At 34.8% G+C, this 19501-nt stretch overlaps 3 protein-coding genes and 1 pseudogene across 9 annotated transcripts in view; all 4 read left to right on the top strand.

Annotated features, from left to right (window-relative positions):
* Window positions 1-471: 471 nt before the first annotated feature.
* Window positions 472-3475, top strand: Bem46 (abhydrolase domain containing 13-like protein Bem46). Its single transcript, XM_023158262.2, has 4 exons — window positions 472-841; window positions 900-1325; window positions 1660-1820; window positions 2813-3475. The coding sequence occupies exons 1-4, from the start codon at window positions 682-684 to the stop codon at window positions 3122-3124; spliced, it is 1059 nt and encodes a 352-aa protein (XP_023014030.2). The 5' UTR covers window positions 472-681; the 3' UTR covers window positions 3125-3475.
* Window positions 3476-5002: 1527 nt separating this feature from the next.
* On the top strand, window positions 5003-6012 carry LOC111503844 (transcription initiation factor TFIID subunit 9-like). Its single transcript, XM_023158265.2, has one exon. The coding sequence runs from the start codon at window positions 5173-5175 to the stop codon at window positions 5866-5868; it is 696 nt and encodes a 231-aa protein (XP_023014033.1). The 5' UTR covers window positions 5003-5172; the 3' UTR covers window positions 5869-6012.
* Window positions 6013-8409: 2397 nt separating this feature from the next.
* Window positions 8410-19501, top strand: part of nwk (FCH and double SH3 domains nervous wreck) — a 45370-nt gene continuing 34278 nt past the window's right edge. For 4 of the 7 annotated variants that reach the window (XM_074172145.1, XM_074172143.1, XM_074172142.1 and 1 more), the window contains exon 1: window positions 8411-8542. In XM_074172145.1, coding sequence (XP_074028246.1) covers window positions 8507-8542 — 36 coding nt within the window. In that variant the 5' untranslated portion in view covers window positions 8411-8506. Of the gene's footprint in view, window positions 8543-17724; window positions 17873-19501 lie in introns of those variants that run through there. The other 3 variants (XM_074172147.1, XM_074172144.1, XM_074172146.1) reach the window with 3 other exon arrangements.
* LOC111503845 (transcription initiation factor TFIID subunit 9-like) lies at window positions 8929-9739 on the top strand (annotated as a pseudogene).

Raw genomic sequence — 19501 nt, 5'->3', positions numbered from 1 at the left:
AAAATCTGTTATTCCGAAACAAAAATCAACATAGCCATTATGTGACAACGCCTAAAAACAAATTAAATGATTTTTTTTCTGATGAAGATCCATAGTAACTTCAAAAACTACACTTTACGATTTGTTCTTCACAAACTTCATTTTCAAAAATATCAAGGAATGTTTCGCTATCACAGTAGCTTTTTCATAGTGAATCAGTATGTTATTCAGTGAATCAGTATGTTATTCACTACGAAAAAGATACTGTGTTAGCAAAACATGTGATATTTTGAAAAATGAAGTTTGTGAAGATCAAATCTTAGTGTTGTTAAATGAACTAACGAACGACAATAACGTCTAATATTTGGACAAACGAACAGAATATAGATAATAATCTTGTCAGATGTCAAATTAGTTCGTCTGTTTGTCGTTCGTATATTCGTATTTATGTTCTATGCAAAGAGTACAGGTAGTTATAGTACACTTGATTCTATTATAGAATATTCTATGGTTCTATGTTCGTCTTTCTCACTCTTACTATTTTCATGTTATTGTAATTTATTTGGAAATTGGTAATTCTTTTCGAAATTTGTAAAATAATAATGGTTAGTTTCAATAGAATATCATTATTAGACCCAGAAAGTATGACACGATTATAAGTTGAAGAAGAACGAGGTAGCCAAATCAACATCTTTTTGAAAAATGGGACGTTACCTTCTATTTTCAAGAATATCTGCTACATTATTCAGAATGGTTTTGAGAGTTTGGGCCTACTCTGGTCTTGTTTTGGTATTTTGTTTTTTAGTGTATTATATGTATGGTGGAATATTTGCCATATTATTATTGTCTTTTGCTGTCACAGGTATTGAATTGATATTTGTTTTACAAAAATGAGTAAACCCTATGATTTTATTTTTTAGGTATTTTATACCAAGTTCAAGATAATCTGATATATACTCCAGAGTTACCAAATCACTCCAGAGTTTTTGTACCCATACCATCCACATTCAATCTTCCACATGAGAGTATAATGACAAAGACAGCGGATGGCACCCAAATTCATATGTATTTTATACATCAACCGAAAGAAAAACAACGAGTTGCCCCTACAATAATATTTTTTCATGGCAATGCTGGAAATATGGGTCACCGATTACAAAACTGTGTAGGGTTGTACCACAACCTCCACTGCAACATTCTTTTAGTTGAATATAGGGGGTATGGGCTTTCAGAAGGCAGCCCTTCAGAAGAAGGACTGTATATGGATGCTAGAGCTAGCATTGATTATTTATATTCTCGAAATGATATAATTCATTCAGCAATCATTGTGTTTGGACGATCTCTGGGTATGTCAACTTTGATGATTAATAGTTTGTTTTTTGATAGATACAATTGGTACCTTTAGCTAAAAATTAATAAAAGCACTTTTCTCGCACTTCTCCAGGTGTGCAAAACTGTTTTTAATGAAGTAATTGTTACTTTGTATAGAATCTGAAAAAATATTTCAAGAGATACAATTTATCTAGTTGAATTTGGGATGATTCTGTAACGTTACCTGGCTGAAGGATTGAGTAGCCATGATGCTCCCTAGGTGGCTCGGAAAGTTATTAACATAACCAAAGTAGTCAATGCCTTTGATACCAAAAAGAAAAGAAAATTATCATCTCGTTTTTTTTGTAGGTGGTGCTGTAGCTATAGATTTAGCTACAAGAAAAGAGTATGCCGGTAAAATATGGTGCTTGATTGTAGAGAATACGTTTACTAGCATTCCACACATGGCAAAAGTACTGTTAGGGTGGCGAATTCTTCAGTATTTTCCTCTGTTTTTTTATAAAAATAAGGTGAATATAAGTTATACGTTTTTTGCGTCCTTAAAAAAAATTATTATTTTCTTACAAAAAATAGAAGCGTCTTGAGCACTAGTATTTCACTATCATCAAAGTTTATTATACATTGCAAACTGAAACAGAAAAATTTGTAAATAGTTGGAATGGGTAAATTTTTGTATCGAATAATATTATTTTTACTAGTGCTAGGATGAAAAAGTTACAGTAGGACTGCAATTATCCGAATCATTTAGGAAAAAACAATGTTTAGTTCACATTTTCCAGATATTTGATTATATGGACAATGAATTGTCCCATTTGATCAGGATGGCTGGAGCTCTACTGATGTTTTCGGTGAAAAATTTCAATAGAAAAAAATTTCACTCTATTCATTTAACTTTGAATTTGTTGAAAAAATATTCAGAAATTTAAGAGTTACATAGTTATGTCGACTGGTTCTAATGATGTTCATAGACTATCTTGAATAGGGAAAAATGACCAATAGCTACTATTACATAGCGTTTGGAGGACGATAGCGCGGAAAAACGGCTCCATTTGAAGAAAGAGAAAGTTCTGTTTCGTGCAAAACAAAGCACTGTGTCACAAATCGATGAAAACGATGGCAAAATTGCATGAATTGGGCTTCAAATTTCTTCCACATCCACCGTATCCTCCAGATCTGACCTCCAGCAACTTTTTACTGTTCTCAAACCTCAAGAGAGTGTTCGCTGGATAGAAATTCAGCACTAATGAAAATATAATAGTAACAGGCCTATTTCGAGGATAAAGACAAATGGTATTGAAAAATCATATTACCGCTATAGTTGTTATATGTGACAGATTTCAACGAAACAGATTTTTAACAGATTAATATTTCACTATTGTATACATCCTATAAACTTGGAAATGAATGTCAGTCTGTAGTACCGCCATTCTTATATCAGATCTATGTTCTCATATGAAGTTAACTGTTTTGCATGTCACAATAAAATAGCATTTTTTTTCAGTTCGTGTCATATCAGAAGGTGAAAGAATTAAGAGTTCCTACTCTTTTTATATCGGGATTGGCTGACACATTGGTTCCGCCCCAGATGATGAAAGAATTGCATATGAGCTGTAGTAGCTCTAGGAAAAATCTTTTACAAATTCCAGCTGGTACCCACAATGAAACCTGGCAAATTCAAGGGTATTATCGCTCTTTGGCTGTGTTCTTACAAAGTTGTAGGTTAGAAAATAATATTAAAAAAGACTTTGATATTAAAGTTGAAAACGAAAAAACACAAAGTAATAGTTTATGGAATAATGTACAAACTATATAATTTATAAATGCATTTTTGTAAATAGTTTAAAACTACGATTTTTAAAAATAGCAATTTTTATTCAATTCCTGTTTTTATTCAATTCACGTTTTTATACAATTATTGTTTTTAATTTAATTCAAGATATATTTTTATATTTAGTACATCCTAATTTGGAGTAGATATCCTGCTTTTTCATATTGATTCACAGTCTAGAATTGAATAATTGCAAAAAAGAACATGACATGAATTTCCACTTGTACTTCATGTCATTAACTGACTGAACCTTTTGTAAACTGTTCTTTACTGAACAAGGTGTATCGTTCACCATCAAATATGTATATTTCATTAAAATGCATTTACTATTACAAATCGTTTTAGTTCATTAAAATATGAAAAATGATCGAATGTATCATTTTTCTAATGAAAAATTTTTCAAACCGCCACATTGGTAGCATCCAGTGACGGAGTATACAATTTATATGTTTTGTTCATCTTAATATTGCCTCTGCAATGTACAAGCACATTAGATCGAAAATATTTGAATTCCTCTTTGTATCATAAAAATTACAAAATTATCGATCAACGCATGCGCAGGTTTGCAGCTGTCATCGGAGGTCTGCAGTTTGACGCAGGTCTACAGATAGCATTTTTGTTCTGTTGAGGGAAAATTATTTTCAATAGAACTTGTCGGTAATTTGCTTTGTTGCGTATTGTATTGTAGGTCAGAATTCTCACCGTAGGACAAGTGGTGTGCCACCTTCTCAGTTTGTATATAATGGACCGATACTTGAAGAAAATTCATGGTTTTCCCAAGTAACATTTTATTTTGTGAGATTTCCACAAGGCAGTTTGCAATCCAGAACACGTATTTCACCATGCAGTAGCTTCCTCAAACTCTGTGTTCCCTGATAAACAATGAGGGGAAATACACAGGAAACGACCACCACAGATGAAACAAAATACACTGTTCTATGCCATGGATTACGTTTAATTTTGCTGCTCGAACAACTGATCGGAGTAACTTGATGTAAAACAGTTTTTGTTTCGCTGTGTGGCTAAATAAAAAATGACAGCTGTTTGACATAAAACTAGTAGACATTTTGATTTTTGAAAGGGTGTACGATTTTTGTTCGCAATTATCGCAACAAAACATTCTGTAGACAACCCTAAGTGGCATGAATACTACGGATTCACACGTGTCACCGGTTTTATCGAAATTACCTGCAAGTGTAGAGCCATACCACAGTATTTCTGTATACAAAATACTGTGGCCATACGTTCGCTTTAATGAACAGGAGAAAATGAAGTCGCACCTTTGAGATACCTGAGAGGATGTTTCTTCATACTGCTGTACCAATATTTGTGATATTTATATTTGATATTGAATTTTGTTTGAGCTTTTATGTAAATTTTTATTTAAAACTAATTAATACAGTTTATCGTACGATTTTCACAATGAAATGTTGATTTTATTCATGAAACAACTCTACCTCTATCAAATCGGTAATATCAGTAATTTTCCTGGTGACAATTGATTAAATAAAAAAATATCATGTTGAAACTTTCTAGATCTACATTTAAAATTTGAATGAGTGCATGTTATTTCCACTCAAAAACAAATTATGAAATATCCCAAACCCCGAAACAAATTTTCAAATATCAACGCCGCTGAGTTGGCAGGTTTCACCATCCCAAAAGGACGGAGGTCCACGAAAATAGATTCCTCAGATTAAATGTGCCGCTGTCAGGTGTCTCTTCGTCTTCGTCACTTCTGATTCTTTTATTCCGTGTCTTGGATTGCCATAAGATGTTTCTAGGAATCTTAGATTGCCAGTATTTGAAATTGGCAGCTTGTCAGTATTGGCAGATTGGCACTATTGGCTTGGCAGACTTGTCACTTGTCACAGCTTGTTATTAAACAAAGAGAAGATTGCATGTAGACAGGAAATGTCCCAAAATTACAATTTACTTTTACGATCAGGAAAGTCTGGGTTCCTGTGATTAACTGTAATCAAAGTGTAGTTGTTTGGAATTATAGATTGAAACATTACCCAAACAGTTTGTTAATGATGAGTGATAAAGATAAATCTAAACCGGCCCAGCCGAAACATATTCCAAAAGATGGGCAGGTTATAATGGCAATCATGAAGGAAATGGGAATTACAGATTATGAACCGAAAACTATAGTGCAACTAACTGAATTTGTATATAGATATGCTACATCAATTTTGGAAGAAGCTCGCATGTATGCTAATAACTCCAAAAAGAAATTTCTAGATGTTGATGACGTTCGTTTGGCCTTACAGCTTACTTGTGAGTCGACATTTACCACTCCACCACCAAGAGAAGTTCTACTAGAACTGGCACAGGCAAAAAATTATTCTGCTCTACCCCCAGTGAAACCTCATTGCGGATTGAGATTACCTCCGGATCGGTATTGTTTGTCTTCATGTAACTATACATTAAGAAGTGCCCAGAAGAAAATCGGTAAAAGTAATTTTGGTATATCAGGTGGTCCAGGAATGAAACTAACACCTAAGTCTAACATCAGCTTTTTAAAGCGTACGAATACACCAGTTTCCAAGCAGACAGTCAGTATCCCTAAACCTGTGACTAAAATCAACACCCAGTCTCAAAAAACTGTATTGAAACCAAAGATACAAATCACACAGAATGTACAGCTGGCACCTGCTAATGGAATGGAGATTGACCCCAACAGTTTGAAAAGAAAACGTGAAGATGAATCTGAAAATGGAGTTTGAACTTTCAAGTTATTTTGGTATTTTTCCATTAGGTATTTAATGATACTTGACGATGTCTATATGCTCTTACCAATATGTTTTTAGAGTCAAGAGACAATCATCTTGGAGTTGTAATTAAATTGATTTCGAGTTGTAAGTTAATAATTTGTTTTATTCACGTTACTATTAAAACATTGAAAAAAATTGTGTGCAAGTAATATAATTTTATTGATTTTAATCATATGTTTTAAGATATGTGATGGAATCGGCCTATACTTGATGAAAATTAATAGCATATTCAAGAGACACTTTATTGTGAGATTTCCACTAAAGAGTTTTATAAAAACAATAGTTTTGCTATACAATAGCTTCTTTTACTGGGATAATTTTTTCCCAAAGAATTAAAGAGCATAGAAGCACAAGGACATGAGTCCAATCACTACTATGACGTGTTACATTTAGAAGAAAAAAATTTAAAACTCACTTTTTAGAATGTTTTATAATAATAATAGTTTTATTGTCCAACAGTTACCCATTTACATTAGAAATAGATTAAAGAATTCGGGCGTCTATTGAATCACCAAATGGAATTAAATAACTCTCCATTACTGTTATATTTTTCTAATGTGAAAACTGGTAATCAACTGATAAAAAAGCTCAGGAAATTTCGTTCATTAAACGTTTCATCTGTCAGTGGTGTATTTTTGGAAAAATTCTTAGCTATTCTACTATTCAAGCATATATTTTAAACATAGTTGAAAATAGACAACACCTTTGTCTAGCAGTATACATTCCAAGTTTAATTCCAAAATTTCGACTTCATACTTGAAATTACGACTTTAATACTGATATTACGAATTTGAACTCGAAAGCACGACTTTAATATTACGAATTTAAACTCAAAATTACTACTTTAATCTGAATATTATGACTTCAAACTCGAAAGTACGACTTCAATATTACGACTTGTAACTCAATATTACGACTCTATACTCAAAATTACGACTTCAATGTCAATATTACGAATTCAAACTTGAAATTACGTCTTTAATCTCAATATTACGACTTTTAACTCGAAATTACGACTTCAATATCAATATTACGACTTTTAACTCGAAATTACTACTTTAATCTGAATATTATGACTTTAAACTCGAAATTACGACTTCAATCTCGAAATTACGACTTTAAACGGGAAATTACGACTTTAATATCAATATTACGAATTTAAACTCGAAATTATGACTTTAATTTCAATACTACGACTATAACTCGAAATTACGATATCAATATTACGAATTTAAACTCGAAATTACGACTTAAACTCAAAATTACGACTTCAATATTACGACTTTTCACTCGAAATTACTACTTTAATCTCAATATTATGACTTTAAACTCGAAATTACTACTTTTATCTCAAAATTACGACTTTAATCTCAATATTACGACTTTAAACTGGAAATTACGACTTCAATATCAATATTACGAATTTAAACTCAAAATTATGACTTTAATCTCAATATTGCGACTTTAAACTCGAAATTACGACTTCAACATCAATATTACGACTAGTACTCGAAATTACGACTTTAATCTGAATATTAGGAATTTAAACTCGAAATTTTGATATTAAAGACGTGATTTCTAATACTCCAATGACTTTTTGAAATTAAAAACAAACTTTCTATAATCCTAATACCCATTGCGTAGAAATGAATACAAAGATAAATTTATTCTGGCTCATAGTTGGAATGTTTTACTGAGAACTAATCAGAATGGTGTAACAATTAATATACAATAAGTGTCCTTCTGTTTTTTTGTCATAATTTCAAAACATTCGACGCTTTCTCACTTTACAATAAATTGCCAAATTCAATAAAGGAGTCCAAATCAGATGGAATTTTTATGAATAATACGAAAATATTCTTAATAAAAAAAATGTTTTTATAGTTTTAAAGACTATTGAGCTGATAATTGTGATAATAATTCCTAATGTAAAAAAATATTAAGTATTAGTTCCTTTTGAAATTGTGACATTTGCATAATTATGAGCCGTGATTTATGTTTTATCTTTATTGTTTAATTTTTTATTCAAGTATGACCAACTATTGTTTTCATTCTTCATATGTTCACGTAGTTCAATTATTGACTTACATACCATATGCACATTGGGTACCGTAAATGGTCAATAAAATTATTATTATTTGAGAGAAAACAACCACATATTCGATTCCTGGACCTATATATAATGAACAATTGTGCCATTACTAAACTATTATGATTTTATACAATCGAAAGGCTTGGATCAAATTACGATACATTCTAAAGAACTGGAATTGCTGCTGTGAATCGCACGTTAAAAGGTAAAACCTTGGTAATCATTAGCTCGCACAAGTTGAGCGTTGTCGTTCATTAGGGGACGACAGTAGGTTAACGGAAAAATACATTTGTCATCCAATTGCATGTTCAATGCACCGAAAAACCAACTGACTCAATTATAAGTCTTTATACAGTTAATTAAAAGTCCCGTCATCTATTTTGAAATACTCAAATTCCCTTACTTATCATAGGCTTGGCAACATCGCGTAATAAATTAATCTAAGAAATGACAATAGCGGATGTCGAGTTAAACTTCAAATCTTGAATTAGTTGAAACATGAAAAGTAAGGCAAAAGTGAATAAAACCTGGGAGGTGAGTTGCGAAAATATTTTTTATTTTGGTTTCCATTTGTTTGAATGAATGAACTAACTATAATATATATCCAACACTTTTAATGATTTTTTAATCAATATTTTACAAAATAATTTTTTATAACAATGACATCCTTCACTCGTTACGGTTTTACCTAAGCCCTCAAAATATTTTCGTTTATACAGGGTCACGCAATTCAAACGTAGTCTGGTTTCCGAAATGGAAGAACTCTTCTATTTTTTAATTATTACACTCATCACTTTGAACTTGATTAATAGTTCTGATGTTTTGGCAATTTATCGTTCGTTTCGTTAGAGTTGATAAAAATAGTCAGTGGTGAAAATAAATAACAGTGGAAAACCAAAAATAACCACGCACAATAATCGATGAAAAAAGTAGTACCCAATTTTCGAGCGCAAATATATATATAAAGCATTGAAGATGTAGATTTTATAAATATTGCTGTTATCTGTGCTTGCAGAAAATTATCCCGAAATTACAATTTACATTTACGATCAGGAACATTTGTGGTCCTGTGTAGGTAGGTAGAAGAAGCTCGCATGTATGCTAATAACTCCAAAAGGAAATTTCTAGATGTTGATGACGTTCGTTCGGCCTTACAGCTTACTTGTGAGTCAACATTTACCACTCCACCACCAGGAGAGGTTCTGCTACAACTGGCACAGGCAAAAAGTTATTCAGTTCTACCCCCAGTGAAACCTCATTGCGGATTGAGATTATCTCCGGATCAGTATTGTTTGTTTTCATGTAACTATACCTTGAGAAGTGCCCAGAAGAAAATCGGTGAAAGTAATTTTGGTATATCGGGCGGTCCAGGAATGAAACTAACACCTAAGCCTAACATCAGCTTTTCTAAGCGTATGAATCTGTAACTAAAGTCAAGACTCAGCCCCAAAAATCTGTATTGAAACCAAAGATACAAATCACACAGAATGTGCAACTGACATCTTCTAACGGAATGGAGATCGACTCCAACAGTTTAAAAAGAAAACGTGAAGATGAATCCGAAAACGGAGTTTGAAATTTTAGATAATAATAATAATAATATGTTTATTTGTCAATTGTTCACATGCTAATTTACATCGATAATATAATAATAATATACAAATAAACACAAATAAACACCAACACAGAACATCGCGAAAGCAGAGCTTGTATGCGATGAGACTGCCAAAATTTTCGATTAAAAATTATACTTTTTTTTTTTATATAATAATAATAATATGTTTATTTGAGATGATTTGGGTGTTTCTTTTTTTTCTTTTTACAAATCTTCGATGTTCCAGACTATCAAGGTTGCATCCACCTATCAGGTGGATGGCTTTTTTCTGGATGTAATCCAGCAGCTTCAGGGTGTGTTTGGGGGCGGAGCTCCATACATGAGAACAATACTCCAAAGAAGGTCTGATCTGAGCTTTATAAAGCATCAGAAGTTGCTGAGGTGTGTACAGAGTTTTCTGGTTCGGAACAGTGTTCCAAGTTTTTGGAAAGCAGCCTTTGCAATTCCAGCGACATGATTGCGCCAAGACATATTGGTGTCCATTTTAACTCCCAACAAACGTATCGAAGCAGAAAGCGGAATTGTCTAACCTGACATTATTATATCCGGTTCGGCGACATTTATCTTTTTGGAGAAAACCGATGCTTGGGTTTTTGTGGCATTGAATTGAACCTGGTTGATTTCACCCCAATTCGAAATCACTTCTAGATCCTCATTAATGTCGAGACAAGTGTGCTGTCGTATTGGATTCTTAGTTTTTTCCAATAAGCCGTTGACATACAATAAAAAGAGGGTTGGAGACATTATGGATTCCTGGGGAACACCAGCGTTGATGGTGAACGTATTCGAGAGATATCCATCGACGGTCACTTGCAGGGAACGTTCTTTCAGGAAGCTGAAGGGTCGTACACAAAAATGATCCGGCAAGCCATAGCATCGAAGTTTGACCAGCAAACCCTCATGCCACACACGGTCTTACTAATATCAAGCACAATAGCTCTTGACTCTCCATGTTTCTCGATTGCGTTATTCCAAATATGGGTGACACACGACATAAGGACGCCTGTTGATCTGTAGTACCAAACTTTGCGCGTACAATGTACATCCTCCTGAGGAGTTGTCCTCCTAGGTCATCGTCCATCCTGTCCTTTCCAAGAAGGTGGACAGGTCACTGGGAGATACCTCCTTTATATTGACATGTGTAGGCCAAGACTCGCTGAACACACACTCTCTTTGGCAACCTTGAGGTGTCTCACGGTGGCCTCCGCGAAGGTTTTGGAAGGTGCAGCAACATTACTGTCGTTGCGCGGCTTCTTCAACCTTCTTGGGGTTCCCTCCGTGGAGGTGCACACGTGAGGGAGCTTTCTAGCAGGGGCAGCCAGTTCCTTGCCTTTATTCAAGGCGGAGCACTTGGCGCCCGCCGCAGGAAGTGCCCTTTCTGTTGGAGGTGGAGTGGGGGAGAAGGAGGGTGCACTGCCTCCTTCGCTCTCTTTCTCTTTTTGGCCTCAGCGACGCAAATGCGCTCACGCCTTGGCCTTTGTGTGTGTTCCCACGAGTAGCAATGAAAGAGTTGGTAACCTCTGGCAGAGCCCCGCATTACCAGAGGTAGGCTGATAACAATAATATTTCGCCCAGTTCCCCAAGGGGATCGTTCGTAACCGCATATCACCATGCGGCCATTCAGCTGTCGACAGGATTCCTTACACCTTAGCTTGGGTCGGCTGGTTCACGGTGGCATGTTTAGCAAAGGCTTTTGGGGAGTTTCAGTTCCCCTCACCCTACTTATTTCTGCCACTGACCAGGAGTCCGGCGACCCCGTCCGTAAGGCCACATTGGCTTCTCGGACAGGGCCTCCAGTCCCCTGGAGGGGACCTATTGGGACCTATTGGGCGCGTCCCCGCCACCTGGGGACGCGCCCAATAGGTAGCCCAACTCACAGGAACATTTATCGGTAATTTACACGGTGACTGTAAATTTCTGGATTGATTGTTGGATATAGATCCAGATTATGTATTTCATAATGCTTGGAGAAGTACATATGCTCTTACCAATATGATGTTTTTATAGCCAGGAGGCAATCATTGTTGAGTTGAAATAAAATTGATTTTGAGTCGTTACCTAATTAATAGTTTGTTCAATTTACCTTGCTGTAAAAATATTGAGAAATTAGATTTTATACGTCGCAAAGATGTTTCTTTCATTTGCAAAAGCTTTATGACACGTTCGGGAAATGATTAGGTTTAAAACAGTACCAAATATGCTTGCAAGATTGGATATTTTTGGAAATGAAAGATTTTGGCTTTCTACTCCTCCACCACATTTCTACATATCACTAAAAATTGACCGTCGGCCACTCTCTTGGATGATACATAGGTTTTTAGTTTCATTTTGAAATGTACAGAATTTTTTTTGAGTTTAACCTGTGCGTTACCATTTCCACCTAGGACAAGAATACTTGGGAAAAATCCTCAAAAATTCATCTCTGTAGGGGGGTAGCCGGTTGGGTTGACGTGTTTGGTTTGCTCCACTCAATCGACCGCTGTGTAATTCGAACCGCAAGGCCGGACGATCGATTCTCACTTTCTATCGTCCAACCCGTGCTAGAAATCACACGTTAAAAGGTAAGACCTCGTTAGCTCGCACAAATTTCGACTCCTGAGGGTTTTTGTTCGTAGGGGTTTAACGGAAATACTTGATTTTCATTGTTTTCCTTGTTTTTTTCCATACTGTGTTATTTTCGGTATTCATCCATCTTGTTCTACCGGAGTGTTTTTACTCATTCTAGTTTACGATTTCACGAACGTATCAATGTGGAAATGTGAACGAGACACTCGTAGGTTAGAGGTACATATGCCATTGAGTGGATGATAGTGTAGATCATTTATCAATAGTATTAACTGTTGAATGTTAAAGATATTGACTCTTTTGACCAAAAAGGGAATGACTTTCAGAATGTGGACACTTATCCAGAAACAAAACAAAAAAAATTGTCACAGCAACTGTGACATAGGAAATATGTTGAAGTATAATATAAAACATGTGTATTGTTAACAGCTATTTTTGACAATCTTGTGTTTGTTTCTCAGAATGAAAATACTCATAATGTACATGTTATATAACTCTTGATATTTTTTCAATAAAATTGGCAACGTTTCAATGACATACTCAGTTGAATATGATAAAATCAAAATAATTTTCACTTTGACTATCACTCTCACTATCTTTCGTTCAATAGATACACTTATTTTCATGTTGTGATATTCTCAGAAAATGTTGTGTACTCTGTCGTATTTAACAATTTTGCCTATCAAAAAAATTGTTAAGAAATAATACAATACTTATCTTAACGTTTCGGAGGCCAAAATCTGCCTCCGTCTTCAGAAATGAATATACATTCTATCTAGTGGAATTCTTGTAGGAATTAATAAAATTCTCAATAAATAATAATTCTTTCTTTGGGATTTTGTTTTCTAATTTTCTTTGTTTCACCCTCTCTAATTTTTGGTTTATTATTTGTTTTATTTTCTCATCTTACATTTCAGTCTTCTGAGCGGTTGATGTGGCAAGGATCCATGTCTTTATTCACATTATTATTACAATGGTGATGTTCATTCATATAAACTTATATACATACACAATACACACGTAGAAACATATAGAGCGTTCCAACGAAAACTTGCCCCCCCCCCTTTTGAGTCAGAAACGGACGCGTAATCGAAAATTTCAAAGAACACGTTAATTTTTATTTCCAGGGGGACTAATTCTGATACGGAAATCATACCCTAAACTTCACCCCCCTACGGTCAGCAACTACCCCCCCTATTTTTTCAATGGCACGGGGAGGGGTTCAGTGATACATCATTTGAAAGGTCCCTCTATTACTTCTGTAATTTTTTTTGAAATTGGTTCATACGCTATTGAGAAATTAAATGTTGAACGTTTTATTTAAGAAAAAACAGAAAGTTCGCTATTGTTCATTTTAATGAGGAAATCAATAGCAAATAATACCCCCACCTAGTTTCATACAATACTCTCGAAAGCATTCCATACATTATTCAAGATGTCCGGAGTCAGCATTTGGCATTTCCAAACAATTCTCTGTCGCAGGTCTTCTAGATTTGTAGGCTTAGAAGAGTACACTTTCGACTTCAGGTGTCCCCACAGAGAAAAGTCTATCGGTGTGAGATCGGGTGATTTTGCCGAGCACTCTACTGGACCCCTCCTATCGATCCAACACATTTTAAAAGGTTCGTCTAAAAACTGTCTCACCTGAACATCAAAATATGGGGGTGCACCATCCTGCTGGAATGTTAGGTATTTTATTTTCTACTTAATTGTCATCATTTTCTAATATTTGTGTAATCACAGTCTTGTAATAGATTTATAAGTATGTGTCTCTATTGAGATTACATTCAATATAACTACCAAGAATGCCAGCCCAGACATTTAATTTTTGTGGAATTTGTGAATGTGTTTCCATCACCAAATGAGGACCCACATTCTCCAGTAAAGACAATTATGTCTATTCACTTCACCATTCAACATGAAAGAACTTTCGTCTGAAAAACATGTATTGTATTATAGGTTTCGGTTATTGGTCAATTTCTCGCTGAACACCTCACAAAACTGTAGTCGACGATCAGGATCATCTTCGTTTAATTCCTGAACTAGCCTCATTTTAAAACGATGAAATTTGTAGGTTTTCAAATTCCGAAAAACACTAGTATAGTCTCTCCATTCCCAATTGGAACGGCAATAAAAATAAGAGTACAGTCATAAACATTTCTTGACCGTGGCCCCTAGTCGCCCAGATAGTTAGTAAACGTGCTATCAAATGTAGTTGAGGAATAAAGGTTCGGCTAGCTGGACTGTCTGAATACTAATTTTTTGTCCATTTCACAATATTTCTTTATCAGTGCCGTGTGTTCGTGGGGTTAGGTGAGGTAGTGAGTGGTTTTGCAATTAATTAATTAATTTGTCCGCATTTTAATCTATTGTTGACAAATTAATTTGCAGGTAGTGGTTCCACTAGTTAATTACCGAAAAATCAATTAGGATAATCATCATTTAACAAACAAAGTCCACATCGGACCAAAAAACTTTAGGTATATAAACAGCTAACCCTTGTCTTTAGATTCAGTATCAATTTGCTTATCCTGAAGATGCTAACCTTGTTAGCGAAACGCGCGTCGAGTGCAAAAAATCAGTTTAGTGTTAGGGTAATTGATCTCTAGAAAAAGTTTTCAACTTATACAACAAAGGTTCCAATCTCATCGTTCAAATCGATTTTTGTAAAAATCTTAGTGTTTTTGGGTACTTTCATCAATATGGCTTTCTGCAGACCTTTTGAAACAAATGATAACATTTCGTGTGAGGAATCTGTGTCAATCGACAGGGATCCGGAATTTGAAAATAAGAACTTGCATGTTCAAGTTCAGCGAGTAATTTTGAATATTCATGAATTCTTGAAGAAGGAAAACTGTCACACTTCACAGAATGCTATTGTGAATAGAATATGCGAGTTAACAAAACTATCTCGTTCGACAGTTCTTCGAGTCATTAAAATAGGGGATGTCATTGACCATGCAATGAAACGAAAACAAAGGAATAAAAAATTCGCAAACGTTGATGGTGCCACAAAAGATGTGATTCGGCGAACAATTTATGGTATATACCAAAAAAATGAAGTACCAACCTTGGAAATGATTTGGTATAAATTACTCGACTATCCCGATTACAATTACAAATCTTTAGAAACTCTACGAGGTGTCTTATTGTCTTGTGGTTTCAAATATAAAAAATTGAACAATCGGATGGTCATAATGGAATCGACACGCATTGTTCAACTCCGATAAGAATATTTGAGGCGAATGAAAAGCTACCGAGAATCCAACAGACATATAATCTACCTCGACGAAACTTGGTTTGACACCCATGATGTTGTCAAATATGGCTAGGTAGACGAAACGAAGTATTGTGCTTTGAACACCTTCTTCAAAGGGAAAACGTGTTATAATGCTGCATGCCGGGAATGAAAGTGGTTTCGTACCTAACGCTTTGCATCTGTCAGCCAAAAATATAAAAGATTCGTCTGCTGATTACCACGAAGATATGACTGCGGCTTTATTCGAAACCTGGTTCAGTGAGCAGCTTCTCCCAAATATTCCTCCAAACTCGGTTATTGTTATGGATAAGGCTTCGTATCATTCTCGGTTATTGACTACAATACCAAACAATAACACAAAAAATCAGATATTGTTGATTTCATGCGAAATCATGACATGGAAATACCCGAAAAGATTCCAACGAAAAAGGTATTACTGGCGATCATGAAACAACGTAATTTCAAAAAAGAGTATATTATTGATTAGATGTGTGAAACACGTGGTCATATTCTCTTACGTTTGCCTCCATACTATTGTGTGTTCAATCCAGTTGAAATGGTTTGGGCCACAATGAAAGAAAGCTTGCGGAAATGTAATCAGTCACCGAATTTAAATGCTGTGGTGCTTGGCAATATAAGGCGAGTGGTGAATGAAGTAGGTAATAGTGATGTGTGGAAGAACTGTGTGGCCCACGTTATAAAAGAAAAGAACAAATATTATGTGCAAAGTTCCATAAATCCGATCGTTATTCAACCCGATGATGATTCCACCTCATCCGAATGTAGCGAAGAAGAATTTTGAATTTTCTAGCAATTTTGTTGGCTTCTATTATTTTGTAAATATATGTTTGACGAGAATTTGCTGTGATTATTTGTGTTTTCATTGTATTTTAGAGTTTTCGACTCGGAAATCAACTACCTTAAATTTCGAAGTTTTTCATAATTACCCATGGTGGAAAAATTCAGTGGAGATAACTTTTTCATGGGGTGATCAATTGCTATGATTGTAAGAATAAGTAACTGAAAAACTACCACTGAAAAATAATATGCCGACGCCTATGTCGAGGCGGGAATTCCTTCTCTGCGCTGTTCCAATTGCTATGGGAAATACTATAGCTGATACACCAGACGCTCTAGCTACTTGTCTGATAGATTGTCGATTATCCATTTGTACATGTCCTAAAACTGCAACTTCAACTATGTCATTTCTGACAGGTCGGGATACTTCATGTTTTCTATTGTGAACAGAACCTGAAGTTCGAAACTTATCCATTAACTGTTCAACGTATTGATGGCTCACGTAGTGGTCTAGATGATTCGTATTATAAATTCTTGCAGCAGCTTTAGCACATTCATTATTTCGATAATAGGTTGCAACAATTTCTATTCTTTCTTCAGTAGAATAAACCATGTTGGAACACAGTGAAGAAGGATGATTGAATAATAATTCGTATAGAAGTGACAGTGGCCAACTCTCTAATTTTTGTTCTGCGACAACTAGATTCAACAAAATCAGTGCAGAGAAAATCAACAATGTCGTCCAATTCAAAACGTTTACTGCTAATTAAATAAATTCTACAAATCTAGAAGACCTGCCGATTTCTGACTCCGACATCTTTAATAATAATATAAGTAACGCTTTCGAAAGTAGACTGTTTTATTGTATGGAACTAGATGGATGAACACTTAATTCGTTGATTGTGTTGCCCATTGATATTACTTTTGTTGATTTCCTCAATAAAACAGGGAATTTTCTTTTTTTTTCTGTAATAAAACATTCAACGTTCAATTTCTCAATAACGAATGAACCAATTTCGAAAAAAATCACAGAAGTAATAGAGGGACAAAAGACCTTTCAAATGATGTATTACTCGACCCCCTCCCCATGCCACTGAAAAAAATAGGGGGGTAATTGCTGACCGCGAGAAGTGAAGTTTCGGATATGATTTTCATATCAGAATTACTGTCCCCAGAAATAAAAATTGACGTGTTCTTTGAAATATATTTTTCATATAAACTCCACTAGTGTTAGATGGTTAAGGTTAAATGAGAGGTTTTCTTTAAAACTGTGATTAGCGAAAAAGAAGTTGAAAGGAATGAGTCTCCTCGTGGTGCTAACTTCATCAACTAAACGTACTTCTAAAGACAGTGCTCTAGTTTCGCTATGAAAAATATGTTTTCATTGGACCAGGGATTACGTTTTAGTCGACACTCCGTAGATTCTAATGGCAAATATCAATACTCATAATGTAGGTGGCGGTTCAGATTTCTGGCACACCAGAGTTGCGCCGCCGCCCATCAGTCGGTCATCGGGAGTCACATAATCGATAGAAGCGGAGTTGAAAGTTGCGGGAGCGGTGGTGAACGTGTTGTGAATGATTCCCCGTATATTTATCCGGAAAAAATGCAGCCTCCGCCAAGAAAGGTTGGGAAAATATCATCTCTTAGACACACCACACATCAGTTCTTTCATTTTACCACGACGCAGTTTAGAAACTGCTACAAACTATACTTGACGAAGTGACATATTTTTATTGAAGTGTAAATATATACACTGACACTTTTATTACCAAAGGGTGATATAGTTTTTAAGAAGAGTGCGTCTCTTTTTGTTGCATGTAACACATTCATCTGTTGTTTACTACGTACCTATGAAAAGTCAGGTTCTCTTAGATTTGTCGAGTACTTGACTGTTGGTCTTTCGCATTTGCCATTGTCTTTTGAATTTGCCATTGTCTTCTGCTGTTGACTTTTGTCTTGGTTGATCTTTGCAACTTGAGAACTTGTCAAGACGCAACGGGATCAAGTTGCGTCTTGACAAAAACTCTCGACCTTTCTGGGTCTCATCGGTTTGGCGAAGAAGTCAAAGCTTTGACTTCTTCGCTTTGACATTATTTCAAAAACTGAATGAGTTGATATGAATTGTTGTTTCTTCTACCTGAGATTTTTAAAAGCTGAGTTGAAAAACATTCATTTATTCAAATATTTATTGAGATTTGGAGCTACAAAAACATATGACATTGAAACTATTCCTAACAGTACAACTATTGCTAACAGTAAATTGTGGTAAATAGAAATGAAGCTCCCAAAAGAAGGTTTTCCTTGTGCATGAGCAGTTTATAGAACTATAATTTTTAAATTATACAATATGTACGTAGATATTACAAGAAGATAGAAAACAAAAAAAACATAACATAGATATTGCAAACAAGAAAGCATATAAATATAATTATGTTCGTGTACAGTATAGATACAAGTTTACATACTTATAAACAAGTAGGCAAGGCATAGTGTATCTCACTTCAAAACTTTTGAAACAACCTAATGTTAGTAGTCTGAAAAATCAATCCGAAGATGCAAATAATTGATAATATAAATAAGATCTAGCAAAAAGTCAATATAAATTTGACGGTAGCGATTGTGACTGGAAGGTGACTGGATTTTCAAATTTCGAAAAACAAGCTGTGATGATTGTACTGCAAAAGCCAACATGTTCATAGAAAAATGAGTTACGCAGTTCCAACGGTATACAGGGTGATTCAAAAGTACTTTGACAAACTTCAGGATCACCTCCTGAAGTCCTTTTCTCCTTATACAGGGTGATTCAAAAGTACTTTGACAAACTTCAGGAGGTGATTCCTCGCAATATTCTATATGAATTGTCCAAATAAATAAATGTCCGGAAACGCTTCGTTTCCAAGATACAGGACGTTGAAGTTTTATTTTTATTTTCGTTTTTTTCAAATAACTTTTGAAATACTGAACTTAATTAAACGAAACTTGGTAATAGGAGGTTTTTGAGGTGTCGAATTCGAACCTGATGTTCTTATTGCTCTTACTCGTAGGGGGCGCCACCTACACGTCTTTTTCTTTTTAAAAGATTCACAACTTTTTTGGGCGTACTCCTAGCACATTTTTCAGTAAAAAAATCGATTCCTCTATCATATCTACGTAAATAAGCTACCCTTCTTACTAGTCGCTGTAAGCAACCGTTTTCTAAATAAATAAAGTCGATTATTTGATAATCGATGCATGTTGAAGTTATTACGAATAT

The sequence above is a fragment of the Leptinotarsa decemlineata genome, unplaced genomic scaffold (assembly GCF_025532065.1).
Source record: "Leptinotarsa decemlineata unplaced genomic scaffold, Ldec_3_MD MMD2_tig00000035_RagTag_RagTag, whole genome shotgun sequence".
In the NCBI taxonomy this organism is placed as follows: domain Eukaryota; kingdom Metazoa; phylum Arthropoda; class Insecta; order Coleoptera; family Chrysomelidae; genus Leptinotarsa; species Leptinotarsa decemlineata.
The sequence above is the reverse complement of the archived record's forward strand: the minus strand, read 5'-3'. Positions and strand labels throughout refer to the sequence as shown.